Source organism: Arvicola amphibius, chromosome X (assembly GCF_903992535.2).
Source record: "Arvicola amphibius chromosome X, mArvAmp1.2, whole genome shotgun sequence".
NCBI classification, from domain to species: Eukaryota; Metazoa; Chordata; class Mammalia; order Rodentia; family Cricetidae; genus Arvicola; species Arvicola amphibius.
In genome coordinates this window covers 265235-292204 of record NC_052065.1, presented here as the reverse complement: position 1 = coordinate 292204, position 26970 = coordinate 265235, and the positions used below count along the sequence as shown (strand labels likewise).

Sequence of the window (26970 nt, the reverse complement as noted above, 5' to 3'; positions counted from 1 at the left end):
CAAACCCACAAATTCACAATAGTTGTTGCCTGTGCAAGATCAAGCGAGTCACCATTCCAGCATGGGTAGGAGAGAGACTCACAAGCTCCCCTCACCCCCCCCCCCCCCCGAGCTGAGGAGCTATTGACAGGGCTACTAGATGAAGAATAATCAGTTCTATTTAAGGATGGTTTGTTTGTGCTCCAGTGGATGGTCCCATGCCCATGCATAGATGGGCAGCATTAATTGTATGAACTCTGTGGTATAAAAAGAGGACATGGGGCTAACTGCCTGTAACTTGAGTCTCGGCATCAGATGCCCTCTACTGTCCTCTGCAGACACTAACATGCAATATACCCTATGCATATTTTTAATTGAAAAAAAAAAAAGAGGATATGGGGCCTGGAGAGAAAGCCCAGCAGTTAAGAGCATTTGTTGCTCTTGCAGAGGACCCAGATTCTGTTCCCAGCATCCACATGGCTGCTCACAAGTATGTAATTGTAGTTCCAGAGGCTATGACACCCCATCTGTCCTCTTTGGATACTGCATACACCTGGTACACATACTTGTATGCAGTCAGAAACACTCATACACCTAAAATAAAAATAAGTATTCTTTAAAAATACAAAGGGGAAATGAGGTTGAGATTCTCTGGAGTTGGAGTTACAGGAAGTTGTGAGCCGTCTGGCATAGGTGCTAGCACAAGAGTGTGTACTCTTAACCACTGAACTAACTCTCCAGCACCCTATTACCTGTTTTTATTACCTTCCACAAATGTATAGCTAGTCTGGAGAATAATACTGAAAACTATAGTTTACTTGTTTTGGTAAAAAACCCATTTTCCAAATTGTTTTCTTTCTGTCATTCTAATAACTCCGTGTGACCTCTGCACTTCCACTACCTTGTTATAACAAATTGTTGATAGAAAAATCAGAGGTTTGCAGCTGTGTGAGAGGTAGAGAAACCCTGAGACTGTATGCCTGTTATTGCAGCTTAGACTGCTATCATTATGAAAATACTCAGCCTCACCAAGGGTCTGATGGGCTGCTTAGGCCCTAGTGTTTTCCTGTACACATTATTGAATTGTCTAATTTTCTTAAGTTACATTTTTGTGAGGTTACACTGAATTTATAGGTATTTACTGAGTCTCTATTTCTTCCCCCTAAGGCATCAAGTAGAAATCTCAGGTCAAATTTTTATGGCAGTGCTTGCACAAATACATTACTATCACCTAAGGAAGATAAGCATTTTTAAGATATATTTTCATTAGTTCTTTGACAATTTCATACACGCATACAATGCATTTTCTTCTTATTAATTCATTATTCTTAATAGACTGATGAGGCAGAGTCTGTTTTCATGGGATTCTCTCTGTCCTCCATGGTCACTGCAGTACACCTCTTCACCTGGAGCCCTGGCACAGAAATGATGTCAAGGTGCCATGTGTAAGCTGCTCATGTCCTGTAGGTAGAGTAACCTTTAGGTGTATGGTACCGACCCCTTTAAACTTCCTCAGGGGAAGACACTGTGATACATTATTGCCCCAGGACCACATCATCATTCTCTCAAGGAAGACTTGACATCACTACTCTGTCTGCTCAGGTGTGTTCTGTGTGGGCAAGTGCTTAGTGCCTGACCCAGCCACATCTGCCCATGTCTGGTCAGGGTTCCATATGTGCAGAGTTCCATTACTAAGCACATTCTTAATTATAATGCCCTGCAGTTTCACTGAATACAAAGTCAACTGATTGTGCGCTTTCTTGACCCTGAATCTGGCTTTCTTAGTATGGTTTATATCTTAGTCTATCCGGACCTAAAATTTATATCAGCTTTTCTCTTTGGGGAAAAACATTTTATCTGGGGTATGTTTAACACACATTCGTAATACACACACACTCCTAATTGCATTTTTTGTTTCTATGATAAGATATCTGCCAGCTTAAGAGAGAAAGGGTTTATTTGGCTTACAATTTTGTGATGCAGTCCAACACTGAGAAGTCAAGACAGGAACTTGAAGCAGAAGCACAGGGAGAGCAAAGAGAGTTTGAATGTGAGCATGTACTCAGGTTGCCCTTTCTTTATTCCTACACTCAGGACCCAGCCCGACCTGGGTACCACTCACATTGAGCTGTTATTTTCCTTATGAATTAACACAATAAAGAGACTCCTTCACAGACAGCCATAGGCTAGCCTGATCTAGATAGTCTTTTATTGAGACTCTCCTCCCAAGCCACTCTAGATTGTGTCAAGTTGACAATTAAAATCAACTGCCACATATATGCACATATGAATACATTTATCTTCTATAATATAATGGTAATTGGTCAACCTATAATATGTATGTGATGTTATAATATATGATAGTAAATGCAAATGCAGTGTTTAGTATTGTTATCTGTGTCTAACATATTTGTATGTAGTTATTCTGTGTGCACGTGTTTTGGTGGAGATCAACCAGGGCCATAGATAGGCTAGGCCCTGAGCTACAATGAAATTTTTATATAATCACACAATTACAAAATATAATGTGAATCAGTCATTAATTTCCATCATGTGTACAAAAGTATGAACATTATTTAAAATTCATAGGGGTGTAGTTCAGTAGTAGAGCATTTGCCTAACATACTCAAGGCCCTGGACCTATCCGTAGCACTCCCCAACACACAAACACACACATACATATATTCAGAAGATAAATACACACAGTATATTCAAAACAGTATTTCTGGTGTTTTTCTAACAGAGGGTGGCTCCCACTTGATAGAGACGAAGACCTCATCGCCGCAAGGTGAGGCTAAGATGAGCATCACCAGCGACGAGGTGAACTTTTTGGTATATCGCTACCTCCAGGAATCAGGTAACAGCTTGTTTTTTTGAAGGAAGTTCATTGGGAAGAATGGTTAACCACCAGTGCAAACCAGGCTATAGGATCATCAAAAATAACTAAGGACCCCCTTTGTAAGAGTATTAGGGATGAAAGAGTAGTTTGGGGGGCACTTTATTTCTGGATTGGAATGTGGGAGAATGATCTTTCTTCTCATGACAGAGGTAAATCAAATTGAAGTTACTATCAAGAGCAGTTGAGCCAGGCCTGATGACAAATGTGCCTTTAATCCTCGCACTTGGGAAACAAAGACAGGTGGATCTCTGAGTTCAGGGCCAGCCCGGTCAACATAATGAGTGAGACATTGTCAAAATGTTGCTTCATGGTATATAGTTAGAAGATGAGGCCAGGTGGTAGTGGTGCATGCCTTTAATTGCAGCACTCTGGAGGGAGAGCAGGTGGATCTCTTTAAGTTTGAGGCCAACCTGATCTACATATTGAGTTGCAGGACAGTTAGGACTGATGCACAGAGAAACCCAGTCTTGCAAAACAAAAACAAAAAGACTAGACACATAAGTCTCCTATTGACAAAATAGGCCACGTGGGTAGTAGCAGCAGGTGTGCTCAGAGAGCCTCATGTGGGACAAAATTCTATTTTGTCATGGTCAATGTGATTTCTGTAATGAGAGATAGTAGTTCTCAAGTAAAATATTTTTTAATTCTAACAACTTTAAGATATTTAAGACCTACAAAACAATACTAATGAAAACCCATTCTGATATCTAGCTGTGCAGCTTAAGCAACAAGCCACTGGGGGCCAATAGGTAACCCCCAATGTTCACTTCCCTAATAGAGAATAGAAGTTTCTGGTGAAGTTGTTGGCAAGTGTCTCCTTCTGAGGGCTGTGTGGGGAGTCGGTTCCACGTCTCTCCTTACTTTGATGGCCTGTTGGCAATCTTCAGCATCCCCTGGTTTAAAGCTGCATCACCTTGGTCCTGATGTCTCAATGTATCCACATTTCCTTTTGCAAAGAAAAAGTCATACTGGTTCAGATCACTGGTTCTCAGACTGTGGGTCATGACCCCAAATAGCCCTTTCACAGTGGTCACCTAAGACCATCAGAAAACACAAACATTTACATTAAGATTCATAACAGTGACAAAGTTACAGTTGCGAAATACCAATGGAATAATTTTACGGTAGGGGGATCACCACAGCATTAGGAACTATATTTCTATTTGTTTGTTCATTTATTTATTTTGGTTTTTCCGTGTAACAGTCTTAGCTGTCCTGGAACTGGCTCTTGTAGATCAGGCTGTCCTCAAACTCACGGAGATCCGCTTGCCTCTGCCTCCAAGTCCTGGGATTAAAGGGGTGTTCGTAACAAACTGTATTAAAGGGTCACAGCATTAGCAAGGTTGAGAACCACTACTCTAGGGTCTCAGCACACTTGTTTTTAATAAATTATACCCACAATGAACCTATTTTCAAATGGTCACACTCTTGAAATATATTGTGTTCCTACTTTCCAGAGTTACATGTGTAGTTAGATTTCTTTCATACCTCAAGCAAAGCAAATTAAAGGGGAAGTGGTTGCTCTGTCTTGAGAAGCCTTAGTCCATTTTTGCTTTGGTTCCAGTGCTTTTAGGACTGTTTTGTGGGAGAACATTGTGATGGGAATATATGGCATGGCAAAGTAGCTTACCTCATGATGACCAGGGGAAGCAAAGAGAAAAAAACGGGAAGGATGGGGAGTCACTAGTGCCCCCTTTAAATGTCATACCCGATGACCTGTTTCTCTCACTTCTTAAAGGCCCCATCACCACCCAATTGTGCCACTGGTTGTCACTCTAACCTTTAGCATATGGGCCTTTGGGGACACATTACAGCTAAACTATAGTACCCTTCTCAGTGTCGGATATAGTTAATTTCCCTTAAATCTATCTTAAGTTGAAAATGTAAGACAAAGTACATTTAAGGGCTGGAGAGATGGTCCAGTAGGTAAAGTGGTTGCTTTGCAAGGGTGTGGATCTGTGTTCCTTTCCCCACCACCCATGTAATAGCCAAGCTTTGCCACATCAGCACCGTTCTTCCTTTCTCCTTCATTTCCTATTCCCCCTGCCTGCTCAACCCTCATTCAGAAGCTGAGCTTCCATTCTGCAGCCCCTTAGTGCACACAGTTCCATGCTCACATCTCCAGCCCACACCCCTCTCCCTATTCTCACCTTTGTTCTATTCTCACCTACCTCTGTTTCCCTCTTCCTGCAGGTTTTTCCCACTCCGCCTTCACGTTTGGGATCGAAAGCCACATTAGCCAGTCCAATATCAATGGGACACTAGTGCCGCCGGCTGCCCTCATCTCCATTCTTCAGAAGGGACTGCAGTATGTGGAGGCGGAGATCAGTATCAATGAGGTTTGTTCATTCCTGAGAATGTGGCAGAGTTCCAGGACCTGCCACACCCCTCTCCCCCCAACCCCCCAGCAGATCTCTGGAGAATGTGTGGTTCTACTATATGGGTCTGGCATGCATTCTAAGGTACCTGGGAAAAAGTGGAGGCTACAGACAGGCCACTGCACCATCAGCAAGATTTGGGTGCCCCCTTGTGTAGGTTTGCAGAATCACAAGGTGTTGACTGATAGAAACAATTCATTCTTTTATCTACTTTGGCCCAGCGTGTGCATGGGTAGGCAAGCTCTCTTCCGGATTTTCCAGGACATACTGGCCAAAGAGAGCTCTTACTGAATACTCATGAAGAGTCTGTATTTTGTGTGAAACTGACAGAGGACATAACCAAAGGGAAATTTGACCAGCAATTTTTCTTAACATTCTACCCATTTCTCCTGTTCTTATTTTCTCACTGTCACCATCCTTCTTTGATGTTCCCTGACTGAGCCTTGGAGTAAGTGACATAGATGTCTGATTTAGAGCTGCACATTCAGTGATCATTTATTTTCAGCACTTTTACCAGGACAAGTTTCTATAGTGAGTATTACCCACTGCAAAGCTAAGAGCAGCACTAATCTATGATCTTAAACATAAATATTTAGAATTTGATAAACACATCATGTCCATTTAGCAAAACCCATAACAGTACCTTCCCCAGCCACAGGCTTTTGGCCAGGTTTATGGTACCAGATACAAATTCTGACTTGTGAAGCAGGTCTCAAATCCAATCAGAAAACAGTTAACTACCCTTATAACAGTCGGGCCGCTGTAGTAACAGTAGACACATCTTGCCTAGCAGGTTGGTGGTATAAAGCAAGTGGGGTTCATAGCTGAAGTTTTCATAGTACCTTCTAGCCCTATGAAAGATAACCCTATCCATCTCAGTTCCTGCTTGATTTGTGTCTTGCTTCTTAAATACCAGCAACTAGTCTTAAAGACCAGTAACTAGTTCTCATGGGAAATGGACAGCAGTAGCAATAAATAACCTGTATTATTTTGTTTTTTTTTAGGGCCTACCAAACCAGCAACCTATAAAGAGTTAGCACACCTTTGGCAGCTTTTTAAAAGTACTTTGGCTTCTTGGAGCAGCTTTAGCTATGCACGTAGGATACCTCTGCTCATACTTTGTTTTAACTTACAAAAGAGCAAGTTTCCTTATTACTTTTTCATACATACTTTGATTGACCTGCTCCAACACATACCTATCTCCTCTCCACCATAGTCCACCCTTATATCTTGCCCAGGCTTTCTTTCTGTATTCTCTTTTAACTTTAAAAATTGTCCTTCAGAACACAAAAGTAATGTCTGATTTCTATTTCTCTCATCTTCCAAGAGGTTTTTGTTTGTCTGTGGGTAGATAATCTTTGTCACATTTCCAGGCATTAAAAAAAAGAACTCCAAGAATATGTTTTAAATGTGGCAGTATTGACAGTGACCTCTTTTTAAATTCATCAGTTAGTTTGTATTTTATGTGTATGTGTGTTTTGCCTATATCCATGTCTGTATACCACAATGGGTTTCTAGTGTCTGCAACAGCCAGAAGGGGCATGGGGTTGCCTGAATTGGACATTACAGATACTTGTGAGCTACCATGTGGGTCCTGGGACCTGAACCCAGGTTATCTAGAAGAGCATGCTAGTGCTCTCACCGACTGAGTCATCTCCCCAGCCACATGACCGTGTTTTGTGACACAGTCACTTGTTTGCTGAGGCTCTCAATGAAAGAGGAAAGTAATATGGAAGGATCAAGACTGATCAGCCTGGGTCACTTAATGGCCAGAATCCAGGGCTAAGAGACTGATGGGTGATATTATACTGTGTTGTATTATTTTCCTTATTTTTCACATTGTATTATAATTTAAAAACAAAAACAAACCAAAAAAACCTACCAGGGGCGATGTATTGTTTAGATAGTATTCAACCGAAACTTGTGCCTCTCCGTTTCCGGGATAATTGAAGTTCAGAGCATATGGGAACATGGTTTCTCATCCAGCAGACAGCCTGGAATTATGTGGAGATTCCTGATTCAAATACCTGGAGTGTTTCCTGAGGGAGGAACTTCTGTGTTTTTAAGGATGTGTGGAAATGTTTGTGTAATGGTACGAACTACTCAAAGTACAGTAAAACATATGCATTAGGATCAAGTGAATCTGTTGTCTGGTGTATCGTGGTGCTATTTCATCTTTATACAGTCATTGTTGAGCACATCCAGTGCTTATTAAATCAGATGGACTAGGAAGCCTATCTGAGTTGTACAGTTAGTTGTCTTCATATTGGGTTCATTGTTCCTTCATTGTTAATGGTGGCCATTGTAGAGATGCCCACTCTGGTGGGAACATCCAGTCAGGGTTCTGTGGCTGTAGTGCTCAGAGGAAGGATTTCCAGTGCGCCTGAGGATGGTGAGCAGCATGTCATGCTCTGCCCACTAGGTGGCTAGATAAACCCATGCTCCCAATGTTGATGACTGAAAATGGTTCCCCCACATTGAACATATCCTTCAAGGAGGCAGTCCTACCCTACTGGTTAAATAGTCATTGATGGTAGTAGGTTTTATCATAGGATAAAAGAAAAACTGTTCAGATGTCCTTAATGCCAAAATTTGGCTTGGCATCTATCAAATCTCCACTAAGGATGATCTTCACTACTAACTGTCCATGAACAGTCCTCCTCATCCACTTCCCTGTTCCTCTTTGCCCTCGAACCCTGTCCCACCACAAAAATTCTTTGCACCTATTCCTAGTTCATGCCAATTTCTCTGGTCCATGGTAGCTGATGGGTAACCCTGTCTTGCTTTCCTAGGATGGCACGGTATTTGATGGGCGTCCCATTGAGTCCCTATCGTTGATTGATGCTGTGATGCCTGATGTGGTACAGACAAGACAGCAAGCCTTTCGAGAGAAGCTCGCTCAGCAGCAAGCCAGTGCAGCGGCGGCGGCGGCAGCGGCCGCCGCCACAGCCGCAGCCACAGCAGCCACAACACCAGCAGCTGCTGCCCAGCAGAACCCACCAAAGAATGGAGAAGCCACCGTGAATGGGGAAGAGAATGGAGCCCATGCATTAAGTAAGTGGAGAGTTATCTGGTCTTCAAGAGACATGGTTGTGTTTTTCTTTGTTTTTCCTCGTGAATCTGTATATAGTTGAAGGAAACTTTAAAGTGCTGCCCACTGCCAGTCTGTTAAATTGCTTTCTGATCTTTGCTTCTGATCTGTCCACAAGATCTCCCATCTTCTACAACTTCATTCATATCCCTTGGTTTTAGAAAGTATTGCTCCTGTGTGAGTATCCACATTACAAGGGGAGCTTCTATAAGTAAGTCACCCAACATAAAAGTGTGTCATTTCAATCCCAGCTTCCCACCAGTGTCCCATGCTAAGGGATAAATTGTGCTACTAGAACCGGTAGGGTGACATCTACATCAGCCCTGCACCTGGACAGAGCAGGGGTGAACACATGTTTTAATGCACACTGGCAACTCACAACAGAAGGTATGTTTCGTGTGCACCCACAGCTCTGGTGGCTGTTCATGGTACTTCCTGAAGGCATACCTGTGCTGCCACCTATTGAGGTTTCTGATTTGTACACTGTTCCTTGGGCCTGGTGCGCCTGGGGTGCTGACCACAAGATTCACTGTCTGCTCTTGTATTACTACTGCAAGGTAGCTTCTCCTTTCTGTTGCTACAGTGGCGAACTATGACAACATTCAGGAATGGTTCTCTTTCTTCAACAAGGGTTTGGAGCAGTGTACTCAGGCCCATCAGCCCTCCAGGACTAGTACTTTGTCTGGTAGAGCCAAATCATTGGCCTTCTTGCATGATTCTCTTTCGAGTAGCAGTGTGAGTTCGCTTTGTGTTCCTGTAATGACGTAGCTGAGGCAACTGGTTTAGAAGGAGAAAAGACTCGGGTCAGCCTACACATGGCCATGACCATGGTGAACGTGGAGGCAGAAACACAAGGTAGAAGAGCATCGTGAGAGACAAAGAAGTCAGAGCATCCTAGAAGTGGCTGCCAGTGACTTTCCACTAGACACCGCCTGCAAATACACATCACATTACTCTCTAAACAGAAACACAGACTGTAGACCAAACTACAGAAATGTCCACTTTTGCAGTCATTAGATGTATTGTGATTTGGGTACATAAAAACAAAGTAGTTTTAAAACAGTAGTGTGTACGGATGCAATTTTTTCGTGGGTTTGTGAGCCATGTATGTTTTCATGTTTGCTTGACAGATAATCATTCAAAACCAATGGAAATAGATGGGGAAGTTGAAATTCCATCGAGCAAAGCGACGGTCCTTCGAGGCCATGAGTCTGAGGTGTTCATTTGTGCCTGGAATCCTGTTAGTGACCTACTTGCTTCTGGGTAAGAATTTGGGACAGGAATACACCTTGGTCTGGAGGATGTGAGAGGGATTTCTGGCACAGTTCCTTCAGGAAAGCACACGTTTGTCGTATCTTCCAAATGTGTTTTGTGCACCTTCTACTGTGGTGAAGCCAGTGGTCCAGCTGTTTCTCTGTGGGGTGGGGAGCAAGGCAGACACATTTCAAGTCAGTAAGGAGAAGAGGGGGATGAGGATGGAAATTGAGCAAGAGGGGTGGAAAAGACAGAGCACATGCTAATGATGTGAGACCTTGCACACATTAGTCCCATTTCCCCATTGAACCAGAACTAAATACTTCATGTTTGTTTTGTAGATCTGGAGACTCCACTGCAAGGATATGGAACCTTAATGAGAACAGCAGTGGGGGTTCCACACAGCTCGTGCTAAGGCACTGTATACGCGAAGGTGGACACGATGTTCCAAGTAATAAGGATGTCACCTCACTGGACTGGAACGTAAGCAGCTTCTGCAGTTCATGTATTTCGATGATTACACAGCTACCCTACTGATGAAGCGTATGCAAACAGAAAGAAACAGACCGTTCTGTCTCAGCTCCCACCCTGGGGTGCTGGTATCAGGGGCTCATGATCAGGTCCTACTGGGCAGATAGCAGTCTGGGGGTGGGAAATTGTTCCCATCATTGTGAGCATGTGTTGCCTGTGAGAGCTCCATGGAATGGAGGCCCAGATACTAATGTGCTTTGTCTTTTTTCTGTCCCCCAGAGCGATGGGACACTGTTGGCAACAGGTTCCTATGATGGTTTTGCAAGAATATGGACAGAAGATGGTAAGTTCCACATCCCTCTTGTGTTGAGTAAGATGGACTTTAGGAGTGAACAGTTGGTGACTGTGAAGTCGTCATGTCTGTCTTTTCCCATCTCAGGTAACCTAGCCAGCACCTTAGGTCAGCATAAAGGCCCCATCTTTGCCTTGAAGTGGAACAAAAAGGGGAATTATATTTTGAGTGCTGGTGTAGATAAGGTGAGTGAGTATCAACTTTTAATGCACCCCTTTTAGCTATGGATCTGGATTTATTTTTAGCCTGTTGGCTTCTTTGGCAATATAACTCATTTAGATTCAGATTTCTCTGGTTTGATCTTACTGCTGACTTTGAACAAAACATCACCTCATAATACATTTACTTCTGTAGACCTTCATTCAGAATATGCTCTCAGCCCAGTGATAAAAAGAAGAAAAAAAATCTCCAAATGTTGTATTAATCTAGGCGGCAGTAAAATGGAGTTTATTAATCAGGAAGCAATTTCTGTGTTGACTTTCATCCACTGAACAGTTCGTAATCACAGACTCTTTTTCTTTCCCTTGGCTAAACCTTATTCACCTGATAAACCACTGCTTCCCATTACAGATGGCATAATTCTCTGAGACCCAATACAGGATCATACTTTACAGAAACTCATGAGGCTGATTTCTCAGTCCATATTTTGAATTTATGGAGGTTCCCCCGTTCCACCAGTTTATAGAGTGATGGGGAATTGTTGGAGATGTTATGTTCATTCTTGTGGCAAATGTCCAAAGGATATGCGGGTGTGCCTTCTGAACTGTTACTTAATGGTTTCCTAGGTTTGAAAGCTGAGGGGAAATTCCCATCAGTTTTGGTAGCTTTCCCACATATTGGTGAAGGCTGCTGTGTACTAGTTACTTTCATTAATGTGACATTCGCATTATTGAGTGTACATCATAGACTTAGGTCAGAAATACAGAAATGACAAGTGTTGTATAAATATTTTACATTCTTGCATGTATAAATGATATCAGTTTGGCTATGCACAGGGATAAAATAAAATATGTTGTTATTAATTTCTTAGAACGAAAGGGGGCTGGCTGGATGTGTTTTCTGTTACAAGACATTGTTCTAGATAATTCTTTGAGAAGAATAGTAACTGACTTTTCCCTCTGTTTGCGGAGCACAGACAACAATAATTTGGGATGCCCACACAGGAGAAGCCAAACAACAGTTTCCTTTTCATTCAGGTAGGTTTGTTGTTGGGGCTGTACAGAGGCAGCCCCAGGAGTTGCTTTTTAATTTAAGCTTGCATGGTATTGTATAAGAGCATAAACATGTCCAGAACCTTAGGACTAATGTGAAACAAAGTATTGGCAATAACAAAATCGGTGTTCTGGCCAAAAAATAACTGCTACCTCCCTTTTACATATAACTGGGCCTGTCCCTGTGATTTTCGTTTTTGTTTTTGTTTTTCTCTTTCATAAAAAGGTGGGGTCTCTCTGCAGAGGCATTTTAATGCTTGTAAATTGGAAGGAGAGTGTCTTTAAGGTCTATGAAGGATGGTTTTCATGATTTCTTTCAGTAGAGCTAATTTACACTGGAACTGGCATTCCTGTTCACTAGACAAGACCCCTGGATGATGCTTTTGTCTGCATTGCCAAACTCTGTGTTCAGTTAATAAGGTAAATGTCCTCTCTCGCCTCTTGCCCTGCAGCACCTGCCTTGGATGTGGACTGGCAAAACAACACTACCTTTGCCTCATGCAGCACAGACATGTGCATTCATGTGTGCAGGCTTAGCTGTGACCGCCCCATCAAAACCTTCCAAGGACATACTGTAAGTAGCAGTTCTGATCTTAGAGTTGGGAGTTGTAAAAGTGTGATGTAGGAGCCATCTTTTGAGTGTGTGCATTAAAAGTTAACTGCCCAGGGGAGACCACTTGATCTACTATGCTTTGCTGCTTAGAGGTGCAATGCCTGCCCTGAGTGATGGAATTAACCCAGCTGAAGTGTCAGTGGTCCTGGGAATACCTCAGAGTGGCATTCTGCCAACCTCTGTTTTATCCTGAAGCTGTTTCTCTTCTAACTTCAGTCTGTTTCCCAGCTTTTAATAGGGGTACCCGTTTTATGTCTGATTTCTGTTTCCCTGCTTAGAATTTACTTCTCTCATACCCTTCTTCCTGGTTCCATAAATGATTCTCACTGATGCTAAGTGTTCTGAGCAGGCTGAACCTGTTACTTCCCAAGACTGTGTGCAGGTTCTAGAAGTTTGACTTGAGATGCAAAAGGACAGCAAGAAAGAAAGCTCTACTCCCAGGAAGGAAGCATGGGGAATTGCAGATGGATCAGCTAGAGACAGACAGGTCATGTAGAGATCTGCCTGTGAGTTTTCTCTACAGCTGCAGTTAGTTGGAGCCATACACATTGCCTCATTTACACTCGGGCTCACAGATAGGTACACATTGTCACATTAACCCTCAATGCTGCTCTGTACTCACACCCTTCCTCTCCCCAGCTTCATCCAGTTTCACACCCTTCAAAACTTGGTGTCTTTACAAAGGGGATCAACCACAACATTTTGAAGTATGAAATTATTAGAAAACAATCTGGTGTGTGAAGCTGTTTGTTAGGGCAAGACAGCTGGCTCGGTAGAAGAGGCAGTTAATGGCAGTAGTGTTCCCAAGACCCCTCTAAAGAGACCCCCTAGACAATAAATTTCACTATCTTTCCCTCTGCCCCTTGCTCTGTATGTTGTCCCTGTCAGTATGGTGGAGTTGCTGGTGGTCCTTTATATAACCACATCCCCTTCTTCCTTCTGTACCAGAAGCCTTTCTCTTCCAGTCTTGGGGTTTCTGGTACTCAGAAACAAAGAAAACCTGACAGTTCCCTTCTTTTATGGTCCCAAAATCCAGCTTGATGAACCAGTGGGTTTTAGTGGGGTTACTTACAGAAGTAGAAATGTCTCAAAGACAGCTGCACCATGAAAGCTCACTTCAGTATGAGTGATAACCTCTTAAAAGCTGAAAATCTGGAGCTCAGTGTAACAACCATAAACCCTCCGTTTCTGTGTGGCTTGATCAGTCAAGTAGCCTGTCTTTGTTTCTTCTAGGCAGTTCAGCTGACCTCTGCTGCTTCCAGGGACCTATGTTTATCTGAGAGTGACTCAGCAGTCTTTTCTGCATGTATACACTCTTGTGATTGGAGTTGATGGGCTGGTGGATCTGGTTAGTTTCAGGGACTTCCTGGAGGGTTTTTGAGTTGCTCATTTCCTGTCTTAATGAGCTTCCCTGTAGTATTTCATCTCACTTACAACTCCCTGAAAACATCCTGTCTTAAGAAGTTTTCCTTCGAAGTGGGAGTTTTTAACCTCAGAGGAAATGGCTACACAACACAAATCCACAAGACGATGGATTTTATTTCTCAGTGCCTTTTCTTGACTGGGTGTAGTTTCCCTGTACATAGGAATTGCTTGTGTGTATCTTTGTGCATTTGGATGGCACCGAAACCTTTGTCTACCTTTACCTTCCATCCAACAAGTTAAAGCTCTTTCAACAGAATGATGAAGAGGAGCTGTTGTATTAAAAGCACAGAAAGTGATGATTTCACTTTTAACCCAGTGATGGTAGTGCTGCATGCCTTTAATCCCAGTACTCAGAAGACAGAGGTAGGCGGATCTCTGAGTTCAAGGCTAGCCTGGTCTACAGAGTGAGTTTCAGTACAGCCAGGGCTACACAGAGAAGCCCTTTCTCAAAAAACCAAATAATGAATGAATGAATCAAACAAACTAGCTTTAGCTCTGCTTGATGGTATATACCTGTAGTTCTAATTAATACTCAGAATGCTGACAAAATAGTTCCAGACCATCACGGAATTACATAAGGAGCTCATGACTAGCCTGTACTGCATCATGAGACCCTGTCTCAAGAAGCAATGAATAATTGATTTAGTTAGCTGTGCTTGTTGTATGCAAATTCTTCATTTGGCTTCCTTAATAAGGAAATTTCCCCTAAAGAAATATGACTATGAGTATGGCTGTTCTTTTGTAATATATATCAGTATTTTTTCATGAATGAAAAGCAAACTGAGGGAAGAATAATCATGTGGGTGTGATCTTGTGTTGTGGTCTTTGATATCCTGTGAACTCCTGAAAGTCCCTTTGCACTGCAGCGCTGGCAGCATGTTGCTGCCCCTGGTGGATGCCAGCCTTTCTACATAAACGCTCTGATTTCTTTGTGTGAAATGCTGTGCTTTCTTGCAGAATGAGGTCAATGCTATCAAATGGGATCCTTCTGGAATGTTGCTAGCCTCCTGCTCTGATGACATGACATTAAAGGTAATGTTGGTTTCTAAAGGGATGGGGTGGTTAATCCTATGCAAACCTTTGTATGGCACACAGCCCTTTATACCCTCATACCTGGACCATTACTTTGACATTGTCTTTTCTCCCTGATTTTCCTGACTTCTGAACTAAATGTCTTGTTCTTCCAAGGAGTTTTTGACATCTGGGGCATGGTTCCTAGTGAGAGACCTATCCTTCCTATGGCCTGTCCACCAGCATCCTTGTAGATTTAGCTTAACTCTGTGCTTTGGCACATCCTTACAGCCACCTGCTAATGTGCCTGGCTGACTGCTTGCCGGCTTGTCTCCCAGACCTGCTGCCTAAGTGATACCTTAGGTGCACTAGAATGAATGGTACTGAGCCATTCTCAATTAGGGACACAATATTAGCTCACACTGTTACCAATGCCTCTTCCAGATCTGGAGTATGAAGCAGGATATATGTGTCCATGACCTCCAAGCTCACAGCAAAGAGATATATACCATCAAGTGGAGTCCCACAGGACCAGGCACCAGCAACCCGAATTCTAACATCATGTTAGCAAGGTAAAGCAGGGCAACTTCACAGCTCTGTCTGCTTCCCGAGCACAGCTTCACTCTCTGTTGCTTAGTGAGTAACTCAGCTGGGAAGACTCACTCACACTTAGAAATAGCAGGGTTGAATCCCTTTCACACTGAACAGCATGGGAATTCACTGTGAAGGGGGCCAAGGACATGGAAGTATAACCTCCCTCAGTATCCATAGAGGTTCTGGGACCCCCATGTGGGTACCAAAATCCATAGATGCTTACTTCCCTTTGCCCACAGCCTCTAAATGCATTCCCCTGTATTTTAAATATCTCTAAATGGCCTGTATTACCCATACAATGAAAATGCTGTAGGAGTAGTTCTTAGACTGTGTAGTTTAGGTAACAGTGACCAACAAAAGGGTCTGCACATGTCCAATACAGTTTTTATGGGTTTGGCTTGGTTTGTTTGAGATGGAGTCTCATTATGTAGCCCTGGGTACCTGGAACTTGCTGTGTACCACTTCCTCTGAGACACTAGAGTTACAGGTCTTCACAATAATGCATTTTTCCCTTCCCCCTCAATGGTTTTTTTTATCCGCAGTTATACAATTATGAATGTGCAGATATGGAGGGCTGGCTTACTAGAGTGAAAGTTTTTAAGGCAAAGAGAGGAAAATAAGAGTTTAGCTTGGAGCTCAAGTTTGTTCTTGAAGTTCCATTCAGGGCTGTGGTACTAGGATTTTGACTAGAGATAAGTGATTCCCTGCTTTAGCCAAAGGTGACCCAGATCTCTTAATATTGGAACTGTGGATTAGCCAAGGCCCAGAAGCAAGGGGCCAGAGGTATCTCATCGAAACCAAGTCACTTTGGACTTTAGACAGCAGAACTGTTGTATCCTGATGCATGTTAGAGTCCAGGAAACATAACAATCCATTCTTGGGCTTTTGGTGCATGGATGGAAGCTCTTGCCTTGTGCATGCTGGGTAAGTAGTGTACCATAGAGTACACACCATCCCTCCTCTTGGTAGTTTAATGAGAGCATTTAGACAGATGAACTAAGGCCATTATGAGCCAGAATCCAGGACTTTTAGAATGATCTGGAAACCATGATAATGGATCTTAGGGGTTTGAATTCATGCACTTAGTCTGGACAAGACCAGACCCCCAAAGAAAAGTTTGGTTTCTAAGGAACAATGGGAAGGTTGGTCTGTGTTGTTCCAGAGGCTTGAGGAGGAAGTGACAGTAGGTAGTTCTGCTATAAGATAGTAGTCGGGTGAGCAGCCTTTCCTGGCAGTGAGAACAGCTTTGTGGTAAGTGTTCAACCAAAGACTGTCTCCAAGAGTAGATGGTGACACTTGACTATACCTCAGTGGTAGATCACTTGATTGGCATACACATCACCACCAAAAACTTAGCCCAAAAGAAACTTTTAAGCCCCACACACAAATACTCCAAACACTGTGACTGAACTAGAAGAACCCCAAGGTCTTCTATAATTCTTTTCAATAATTATCCAAAAACCCACTTGCGTATCAGTGATGTAGTACTACATGTAGTGGTCATTTTTAATGACTAGGGAGATGCTTCTTTCTATCACATAATACATATCAGAAACAAATATATTATCCTATTAAAAGAACAAAAGGACACACTGAACCTTGTGAGACCATTGGAGATACAGAAAGCAAGGTGGTAACGGCTATTTGATATGTAGTGTTCTTTTAAATCTGAAAATAATTAAACTCTGTAGCCCTTGTCACTGTGGTTGTATATGCACATGTGGGTTTAGATTTTCTTATGTGGTAGTGCATCTTTATTCAGCTTTTAAAATTTATTTTCTAGTCATACCTGGCTGGATTTGTAGTTGTTCAAGCAGGTATATTATAAACAATGATGGTGTTTTAGAAAGGTTAGTTGAGTAGTACACAAAAACATTTTGTGTTCAGGAGGGAACTAAAGAAAGAAATGAACACAGTGGCTAAGTGGGAAAGTACCTATCTGGCTTGTACAATGTCCTGGGTTCTGTTTGGTGGCAGCTTCACTTTTCTCTGGAGAGAAAAGGCTCACTAGAATGTTCTCTTGAAGCAAATTCAAGTATGTTTCAAATATTGCTAATAGGCAGTTCGCATGAGATACATCATAAAGATCTTGAAAAGCCAACCCATTTCTGTGGTTGTGTTCCCTGCCGTCTTCCTAGTGCTTCATTTGATTCTACGGTTCGACTGTGGGATGTGGAGCGAGGCGTTTGCATCCACACACTGACCAAGCATCAAGAGCCTGTCTACAGTGTGGCGTTCAGCCCTGATGGGAAATATTTGGCCAGTGGGTCCTTTGACAAGTGTGTCCATATCTGGAATACTCAGGTAATGTCTTAAAGGCCACTTCCTGTGGCCGAATCCTTCCTGAAAGGCATATTTTCAGTTCCTGGGCTCGCAAGAAGGCTGGGGGAATGAGTTATTCAGGAGTGAGTAGAGCGAGCCTTCCCATGGAGATCACAGATTCTGTGTAGTCTTCTGTGTGTTCCCCAATGATGTAGGGTTTTCCCTACCTACAAGCCTGGAGTCTTTTGGACACTTTCCATCTGACTTCCAGCGAGAGCATTTAGCTTGTCACCTCAGGAGCATTGTCTCTTGGAGGAAGTGCTGTCTTCAGCTGTCCTATCCTGGCAGGGACCTACTTCGTGTTAGTTTTGTCACCGTAGAAATGCTGCTGTTTGTGGGAAGGCCCTGGAGGTGGCCTTTATAAAACCTTCCCAGGGAGACACTGGAGGACAACCAACTTTAGCTTCCTCCTGTCCACTGTGGAACAACTGACAGATAAAGGAATATGAGGTTTGGAATTTTAACATTTGAAAGTGTTATTTTTTTTAATACAGGATCTTTGAATACTAGATTGTCATTTCAGCAGGGACTGATAAAGGAAGGAGTTGGAATCAGTATAGCCACTGGATATCTCTGGCCTGACAGAGATGAGAGAATTCTGATTATCGAGTAGAAGTGGATGAAAGCTAGTGGGGTAGAATGGGTGGAAGTATTACACTGGGCAGTTCTTGGTTTTCTTTTTGGTGCTGGGAATGCAACGTGTAGAGCCTTGGAGGTGGCAGGCAATCGTTCTTCCCTGTGCTACATCTAAACCTTTGGTCATCCCAATTGAAAAGTAGTTAGGGTAAGTTATTGAGACAAAAGAGCCAATTTGTTAAACTTGAGGAGAATTCAATGCCCCACCTTTTCATTCCTTTTTGGTTGGTTGACATTTAGAAGGATATGAATTCTTAAGTTCATGCCCCTTTGTGGCAGGGGAAGCAGTAAATAAGCCATGTTCTAGCATTCCACAGACATTTCAGGGACATACCCCAAAAGTTAGCAGCATGTTTCCAGGTATACCCATAGATGCCTGTCACCTGCCTGAGCTGTATTATCAAGAAGCAAAACAGAACAAAAGGTAGAAACGTGTGCAGGAATAACATCCTCATACAGAGAGAACAGATTTTGCTAGTGATAGCTCACTTTGAAAATGCCAGCAAGATGAAAATGCAGGTGCTCCTTAATATCTTTGAGGGATAGCTCCCCCCCAAGGGATACCAGAATTTGTGCAGCCCAGTTCACTTGTATAAGTCGGTGTGGTATGGTATGTGTGTAGAGCTGATGCACATATACATTTACTAGGTGACTCCTGGTACAATATGACATGAATATTATAGGAATGGTTGTTAGACTTTTTGTTTTTTCTTATTCTCTCCCTCCCTCCCTCCCTCCCTCCCTCCCTCCCTCCCTCCCTCCCTCCCTCCCTCCCTCCCTCCCTCCCTCCCTTTCTTCCTCTCCTCCCCTCCCTTCCCTCTTTTGCTTTCCTTTTCTTTTCTTTTTTCTTATTTAATACTAGGGATTGGATCCAGGGTCCTAAAACTCACTCACTGTACAGCCCAGGTTGGCTTTAATCTTCGAATCCTCCTCCAGCCTCTGGAGTAGCTAGGATTGCATGCTGGCTTATATTGTAGGATTTTGAGGGGCTGGGGTGGGAGGTAATGGTGAAATGGGCCAATGGTATTAGGTTCATATTGAAGGGCGCCAGGGAGTTAATTATTTTGAGACTTCTTAGAACCCACATTAATTCTCTTATTATAAACATATATACTATTGTTGGCTTTCTGTCTTGTCCATAGTCACAATGTCTACTACCCTTTATTTTTCTGTGTAAACTGAAACTAATATTAATTTCAATGCATTTTTATTATGTTTTGCTACTACTTGCTGTAGCTTGATAATGGTAAATATATATTAATTATAGTGAGTAAATATGTGTATGGCATTGATACTTTATTGTTGTGGATAAGAACTAATGAATAGTTGGTGACCGCTGGGGTTAGTGACTGTATAAGTCTTAGTTCACTGAAGGAATACAGCTGATAGAATGAAGCTGTACCAAAGGGGGATTTGTTAGGCCATGGTCTAGCTAGTCCAACAATAGCTGTCTGATCAAAAAGGAAAGGCCAAGAATCAATCTGGTAGTTGATTGGGCCACTAGGCTGGATGTCTCAGCTGGTCTTCAGTCTACATTAGAATTCTGAAGATATAGGCTCTATTACCAGCCAAATAATGACTTAGAAGCAGGATAGATAAACTTGCCACTGCGAGGAAGCCAATAGCAAAAGCTTACGTTTTCATGTCTTTTTATGTGGGCTGCCTCCAGAAAGTGTGGCCCAGATTTAGGGTGGATCTTTCCACTTCAAATGATCGAATCAGGAAATTGGTTCACAGGCATGTCCCTGATGCTTGAGTTTTAGTTGATTCCAGACATAGTCAAGTTGACAACCAAGAGACCTCTCATACATGCTTTGTAAAGATAAGCTGAACTGGCTTAGTCAAGTCTAGAGAAACCTTGACTTCCATATCTCATGACATACGTCAAGCCAACCACTAACAAATACCACAGCATAAATATGTGTATTCATCCTTCCAAACTACATATTCAAACTGATGGGAGTTTTAAGTTCATGACATGCTAATGCATCTAATTGTCTAATTGTTGGTAGGCTGGGGGTGTGCTCACACAAGTGCTGTGAGAAGGAGACAGATAATCAGAACAGAAACTAGGTAGGGACTGGAGTAGATGGAAAGACCTCAGCCCAGAGGACTGATCCAAGCTCTAGGAAGGAGACAAGAAAGGGTGGCTTAATAATATGGTGCTCAGGTAGCCATAGAGGCTAAATAACGATTTAGCAAAGCCACTGGGGAAAACAGGGAATGTGGTTTAGTGGTAGAACTCATGCCTATCACCCTGATGCCCCAGTTTTCAAATCCAGCCCTGAATGGTGGGAAAAGGTCAAGAGGAGGTCATGAGTTAAAGCTCCCACTCTGGTAGGTATGCATCATTTCTTGTGCTCCTAAGTGCCACGAGACATTGCTGGGCATAGTCATGACTAGCTGAAATGTGGTGGCAGTTCTGTGGGTGACAATAGATTGGTGTTTATGGAAATCCCTTAACTTTTGTGTTCTTGAAAGCTTCTTGATCAGATAGAGGTTTATGGAGGAAGAGTGTCCCCCCTTTTACTACTGTCATTTTGGGGACCTCTTCTGAGTTATCATGACAAATGCTTTGCTTTTCAGAGTGGAGGTATCGTCCACAGCTACCGAGGCACAGGTGGCATATTTGAGGTGTGCTGGAATGCTCGAGGAGACAAAGTGGGTGCCAGTGCTTCAGATGGCTCTGTAAGTGGCACCTCTGGTCTGCTGGGAATTAGGGGTACAGGGCAGCTAATCCCCTGATCCAGCACGAGATCCTTTCAAAGGCCTTGTGAGGCTTCTCTGTCCTGCTGTGCCTTATCACCTAACAGGTGCTTGGTTACCGCATACTATGTGCACGTGCAGGCGTGTCTATGGGAAGGAGGCTTCTCTTTGGGTTGAAAATGGCCTTGTCTTTGCCCCAGAATGTCAGTGAACTTGATTATTTTTAGCTGCAGTGACTCTACACACAATGTGTGTACCCCAGGATGTTAAGGAATATCTGGAGTCATATTAGGTTGTCACTACTTTGGTGCAGGGTGCTATTTACTGGTGGAGTCAAAGGATGCTGGTAAGCCTCTTACAATGCTCTAGATGCCCCACTTTGGCCAAGAAATATCTGGCCACAAATATCATTAGTATATAGGCTGAGAAACAAGTTCCTATTCCATTGCCATGTGCATGTTCTGACCAAACATCATCATGACAAGCCATAGCTTTTATCAGATAGGCCTCCTGGTTTCTGTGGATCTTATTGTGGTCCACTAGCATGTGTAATTTTTAATTTGCCTCTGAACTTGAGGTTGCAATAACTCCAGGGTGAGATGCAATTCTGACTGATGGACCAAGTTATTAGTGTGGCCTGAAATCTTTTGTTGTCTGCTCTACCATGTAGGCATCCTATTTGTGACCCCTGCTGATGACCTTAGTCCCTGTGAGTTCTGGAATGGTCCATGGCTTGATTTTTCCTTTCCCTGCTCTTTGCTAGAGTTTGGTTGTTCTAATGTTCAGAAACTAGCCTGTTTCTAGGGTTTTTCTCTCTCTTTTTGACTCTTCCATTATAAAAACTTTACAAGCATGAAGTTGGTAGCTAAACTGTACCTTGCCAGCATCTGATTGAAGGCACCTGATATTATCTCTCAAAGTAACAGACACTTTATCTTTCCTTCCAGGTCTGTGTTTTAGATCTCCGAAAGTAAACACAAAATGTAGAAAACCATTCTAATGGACCAGCAGTGAATGTGTGGGATTGCAGCATCCTTCCTATGATGGGCTCTAAACTGTGTGAACTTGACTTGTTCGAGTCTACTTGGAAATCACCTGTCCCTGGCCACAGGATTCTTCCCCCCCACCCCACCCCTAATCTGCATCCAGAAATTTAAAACACAAACAAATACAAAGTCATACACATGGTTGTATCACAGGAATATGGTTTCCACCTAAAATGTTCAGCTGGGGAAGGATGAAGCCATCAGCTACATGATGCATGGTTTGGTTTCCATCCAGAACAGGCTCTAATGACTGAACAGGGAAGGAAGAACATAAAGCTGTGCCAAAAAAATAAAGAAAAGGTTTAAAAAAAAAGAAAAACAAAAACAAAAAAAATACAAAAACAAAAAAGAAAAATGCTGTGATAAACCAAAAGGGAGGAAAAACCTGCTCCTTATGGTATTTCCCTCCTGTCGATTTGGATACTACAGTTGCTCTCCAAAAGACCAGTTTGTACCAATGAAACGTGTGACTTTGTAATCCCAACGCTGTATTTTCTAGAACCTTCTTTGGTGGTTTTTCTATCTGCTAAAATTCTGTGGTCTGGGGGCCTCCCACCTCAGATGGATACTGTTTTTGGCTTATTCTTTCTGTCCTCCCTTGTTGTCCCCCCACTCCTTCCTCTGATGTCCTTGCTCTGGTGTGGTCTCACTTTTAATGAAATCCTGCATAGATATGGCCACATGCACACAACGGATCTTTGATGGACAGCACTCTCCTTCCCTCTCGTCCTACCCCTTCCCATCGCTTACTCTCTGTCCCTTTCTCATAGTTGCTTCACATTAGGTCCCAAAGGCACTTTCAGAGCATAGTAAGTGCTTTATGTAAGAAGGCAGGGAGGGGGACTTTTTACAGAAAAAAAAAAAGACTTATAAGAGAAAGAACCTGGAGTATTTTTTGAAAAAAATATTTTTATGTTAAAATGACTTTAAAATCCTAAAATGGCCATCAGACATAGAGAGTTTTGTGAAATTCATATTTAAGAGACTAAGAAGACACTGGCAGAGTCTGAGGTGTCTAATTACCCCTTTCCCTTCAGCTTCATGAAAGGCAGTTAGGAAAACCGTGGATTGGGAAGCGTCCTATGGAAGAACAAGGGGATTGTTTTGGCAGCTGGTGGGGAAGAGCCCCACCGGTTTGGCACCAAGCAGAATGCTGAACTGTTCGATGCACATTTACTTCAGCAGCCAATAGGAAGACAGTGAAGAAGCCACCCTGACCGACAGTGTGGCTCCATGGCACCTGCCAGCTACTTCTTTCTCACAGCAGTGTAGCTACAGATGGGCACTTTATCAAGAGCGTGCTTGGTGAATCTTGCAAAACCGACCCAAGGGCCTCAGTGCCACTCAGTCTTGTGAAGACAATGAGTATCAAGGGAGACTTTGAATCCTAAAAATGAATTATGACCCAGGTAGAATGTCATAAATCATTTCTGCCCACCTTACAATTTCTCTTACAGAAGATTAGGACAAAGCTTTAAAAAAAATGAGGAAAAGGAAGTTTTTTTGGTTTTGGTTTTGGTTTTGGTTTTTTTTAACAATTTTTTAAAAAACTAAGGAGTGTGCCTGGTAAAGTTTGCCATCGTTGAATCAGGTGACTTTGGTTTGCGTTTTGTCATAACTTGATACAGACTTTTTTTTTAAATTAGTAAAGGGGGATAGGTAGACCAGAAGGGGGCTGGGCCAAGTCAGTGGAGCTGCAAATGGCAGTATACAGGGTCCAGTCTACAGCTGAGGCAAAGTTGTTACTTAGAGGAAAGTATCCCTATATGGAGCCAAAAATCAACCAGCAGGAAGGTGAGGCGCTTCATCCACAACAAACAAATGTAAGACCAAGAACGTGAATTGGCCTCTGCTTTCACATGTAAATTATGTGAGCCCTCGTATGCAGGTGTTGTGTTACTGAGTTGAGCTGTGTGTTTGGACTCTGGCACTTAAACACTTAGCAAAGAAAGCCTGAGTTCTGTGGAGAATTTGATTATAGCAGGTGTGTCTCTGTGGATAAGATGTTTCCTGCCCTGAGACTGCTTTAGCTTTAGAATATAATTTTGGAAGTCCACTTAAATCCCATCTTCCCCAAATTTCTGTTCATCTCTATAGAAGATCAGCTGTTAAAATTCAGCCTATTGTAGGGACATGGCTGTCATTTGACAGTTCCACATTGCTAAACGATGGTGATGGGTAAATGGCACATAAGGGGTTCATCAGACAATCTCTGGGTGTCCAGGCTACACCCACCCAGATGAATCTGAGCCACATAAGAACTGTTATTTTGGAGTCAGTGGCTGTAAGACTAGGGCAAAAAGGTTCGATCTACACAAGAAGAAACCTAGAGACCATTTACTTCCCTGGCCTTGCAGCAAAACATGGACAGGAATTTAGTGCTGGCCACAAGGGGACCAAGCAGAAGAATGCAGCCCACACCCCTGAAGTCCGTCCCCATAAAACAGTTAAATCTACAGCTGTTTCTGAAGCAGCCAGCATTTGGACACCATCATTTGCCCTGCTGTCACAGGGCATGTGCATCATCTTTGTGGTGAAGGGGTGGCCCGTATGTAATGTTGCTACCTAACATTGTTTATAACTCCTAAAACATTGTGAGGAATGGTTAAAGTCTTGTGACCAAATTCAACCTTGAAAGCAGTGTAGTGACACAGCAGCCTTTACAGGTATTTTTCCTTGAGTTTGAAGTAACCACACACCATTCCCAGCACATTAGGATGCTGCCTGTAGAGGACCGAAGGGCCAGATGGACATTACAAGGTTCAACTCTCTGACCCCACTCAACACCATAGGACTTGACTTTTTGTTCTGTCTAACTAAGAAATAGATCATGGAGCCAAGTGAAGTGCACTTTGTCACATGTAAGGATCTGCTTTGTTCCTTGTTGCTTTTCCCTTTTCAAACCCTTCGTTCTACCTTTCCATTCTGTTTCTAGTCAAATGCATAAATGTTTGTTCCGCAGCTCACTGAAGTTTTGAATTCTGGCTTGTGCAGTTTTTATTGTCTGTGTCAGACGTACAGCCAGACATGGTCCTCTTTCCGCATCTTCCACATTCTGTTAAGCACCATCAAAACTCCCCTCCCTTTCTGTCCTCTATTCTCCCACTCCCACTCACCCCTCACGCTCTTCAAGAAGTAAAAAGAATCACCTTGTGTGTTGTAGCTCATTTGTTTCAAGAGAGAATCAACAGATCATATTCCGTGTCTTGAATAAATTGCTCTATTTTGATATTAGAGAACATAGTGACTGTGTTTTCTTTTTGTTCGTTTCATCTTGCTTGGTATCTCTGACATCTGACAAATGAAAGAACAATGTGAATAGCTTTTCTTGTTTCTGTGGCAGGATACCCAACAAAACAGTTTTAGAAAGGAAAGGTTTTTTTTTTCCCCTTGGAGAAGGCACAGTCCATCGTGGTAGAGAGGTTGTGGTGGTCTTGGACCCCATCCGTGGTGGCAAGACTATGAGGTGGTATGCTTATCTATCCATAGATCAGTGAGTGACAAACACCATAGCTAAATCAGCTACCAAGGCCTCTCAACTTACCAAATGTAAGGCCATCATAGAAAGGGGAAAGCTCAAAGCCACACCCCATGGTTAGGGGGATATTTGAAGCTCACTCAAATAAGGGTGAAGATAGATCAAGGCCACTTTTTGGACCAGATGAATAGGTGTGAAACCCCCTTGAGTAGAAGGGAAATCCCTGTTACCCCAGTGGAAAAGTGTCAGGCAAAGTAGGGTAGAGCAGAAAGGTCCCAGGTCCTGTTGGGCTAAAGGTGAATAGTCCAGGATACCTTGGGCAGTGGAGGAGCACTGAGTAGTTGATCTTGTCTAGGGACTCCCAGGACTCACTCCCATGTTCCAATTGTTATAACAGTCCAGAATGGCCATATCTTTGGCCAGAATGATCTGAAGTTGTTTTTGCCATAGGTGCTGACTACATAGGTCATGATGGGAAGATGTAAGACCCTTTTAGTTAAAAGAATAGTGGTCTTGGTCCCCTGGATATGAGAGAATGGTCTGAGGCCTCATGGAGTACTAGGCAAGGTCTGATGCTCCCGGAATCAGAAAGACACATCGTATGTCATCTTGGGAAATAAGGGAAAGTTCCCCTTGGTCAGAGAAAGTTTTTATACCCTCTTGGTAGAGGGAGTGTCTTGAGTTCACCTTGTTAAAGAGGAAGAAAGAAAGTCAACTCTGACCCAGGGATAGTTCTAATGACACCTTTATCAGATGAGGAATGTGTGTCTCTTGAGAAGAGGTTGGCTTGGACACAACCTTGTCAAAAAGAAGTTCTGAGAACTAAATGGGGATATTCTGAATTTCTCTGGCCAGAGGGGCAAAATCCCTAGCTGAGTTGGCACAATAGAAAGATCTAGTTCCATAATTCTAGGACCCTTATTCACAGGGTCCCTTTACCAGAATAGCATGTTCGAGACCTCCTTGATCAAAAATGGGATGTCTTTAAGTTCTCTTAGTCAAAGTGGAAAGATCATAGCCCTACCTCTGTTCTCTTGTGCAGAGGGAATGGTTTAAGTTTACCTTGGTCTGAGGTCTACTCGATAAGGTGTGAGTCTTCTTTACATAAAATAAATGTTTAAGACACCCTTGGACAAATAGGTAAGGTCTGAGACAGACTTCCTATTAAGTGAGAAGGAGTAAGAGCCCTTGGGAATAGAGGAAACACCAAGATCCTCTTGTGAGGATATTCTGCAGCTGAATTGGGCAAAGGTGATGGTCTGAACCCTTGGACAGAAAGGGAAAGTCCCATACAGCCTTGGAAGGAAGGGTAATGGAATGTCCCCTCTATCTTGTACAATGGAGTAAGTTCCCAGCATTGATTCAGCATGCTCCAACTCTTCAGTTTAGAATATTCACCAAGAGACCATTCGCCAGTCTCAGCATTCTTCAAGCAGTTATATGTCTGTCCCTGGCTAGATTGCCTCCTCTAGTTTGTGTTCATCTGTCCAGATATGGGCAGGCC

General features: G+C 42.8%; 1 protein-coding gene across 13 annotated transcripts in view; it reads left to right on the top strand.

Annotated features, from left to right (window-relative positions):
* Tbl1x (transducin beta like 1 X-linked) overlaps positions 1-25222 on the top strand; it is a 169978-nt gene extending 144756 nt beyond the window's left edge. For 12 of the 13 annotated variants that reach the window (XM_038316010.2, XM_038316018.2, XM_038316012.2 and 9 more), the window contains 14 exons: positions 2723-2836; positions 5072-5217; positions 8049-8310; positions 9478-9610; positions 9943-10084; positions 10352-10415; positions 10512-10609; positions 11560-11620; positions 12088-12209; positions 14631-14705; positions 15129-15256; positions 17417-17582; positions 20823-20924; positions 21890-25222. In XM_038316010.2, the coding sequence (XP_038171938.1) occupies positions 2723-2836; positions 5072-5217; positions 8049-8310; positions 9478-9610; positions 9943-10084; positions 10352-10415; positions 10512-10609; positions 11560-11620; positions 12088-12209; positions 14631-14705; positions 15129-15256; positions 17417-17582; positions 20823-20924; positions 21890-21916 (1640 nt within the window). In that variant the 3' untranslated portion in view covers positions 21917-25222. Of the gene's footprint in view, positions 1-407; positions 2030-2722; positions 2837-5071; positions 5218-8048; positions 8311-9477; positions 9611-9942; positions 10085-10351; positions 10416-10511; positions 10610-11559; positions 11621-12087; positions 12210-14630; positions 14706-15128; positions 15257-17416; positions 17583-20822; positions 20925-21889 lie in introns of those variants that run through there. The other variant, XM_038316021.2, reaches the window with a different exon arrangement.
* Positions 25223-26970: the final 1748 nt, after the last annotated feature.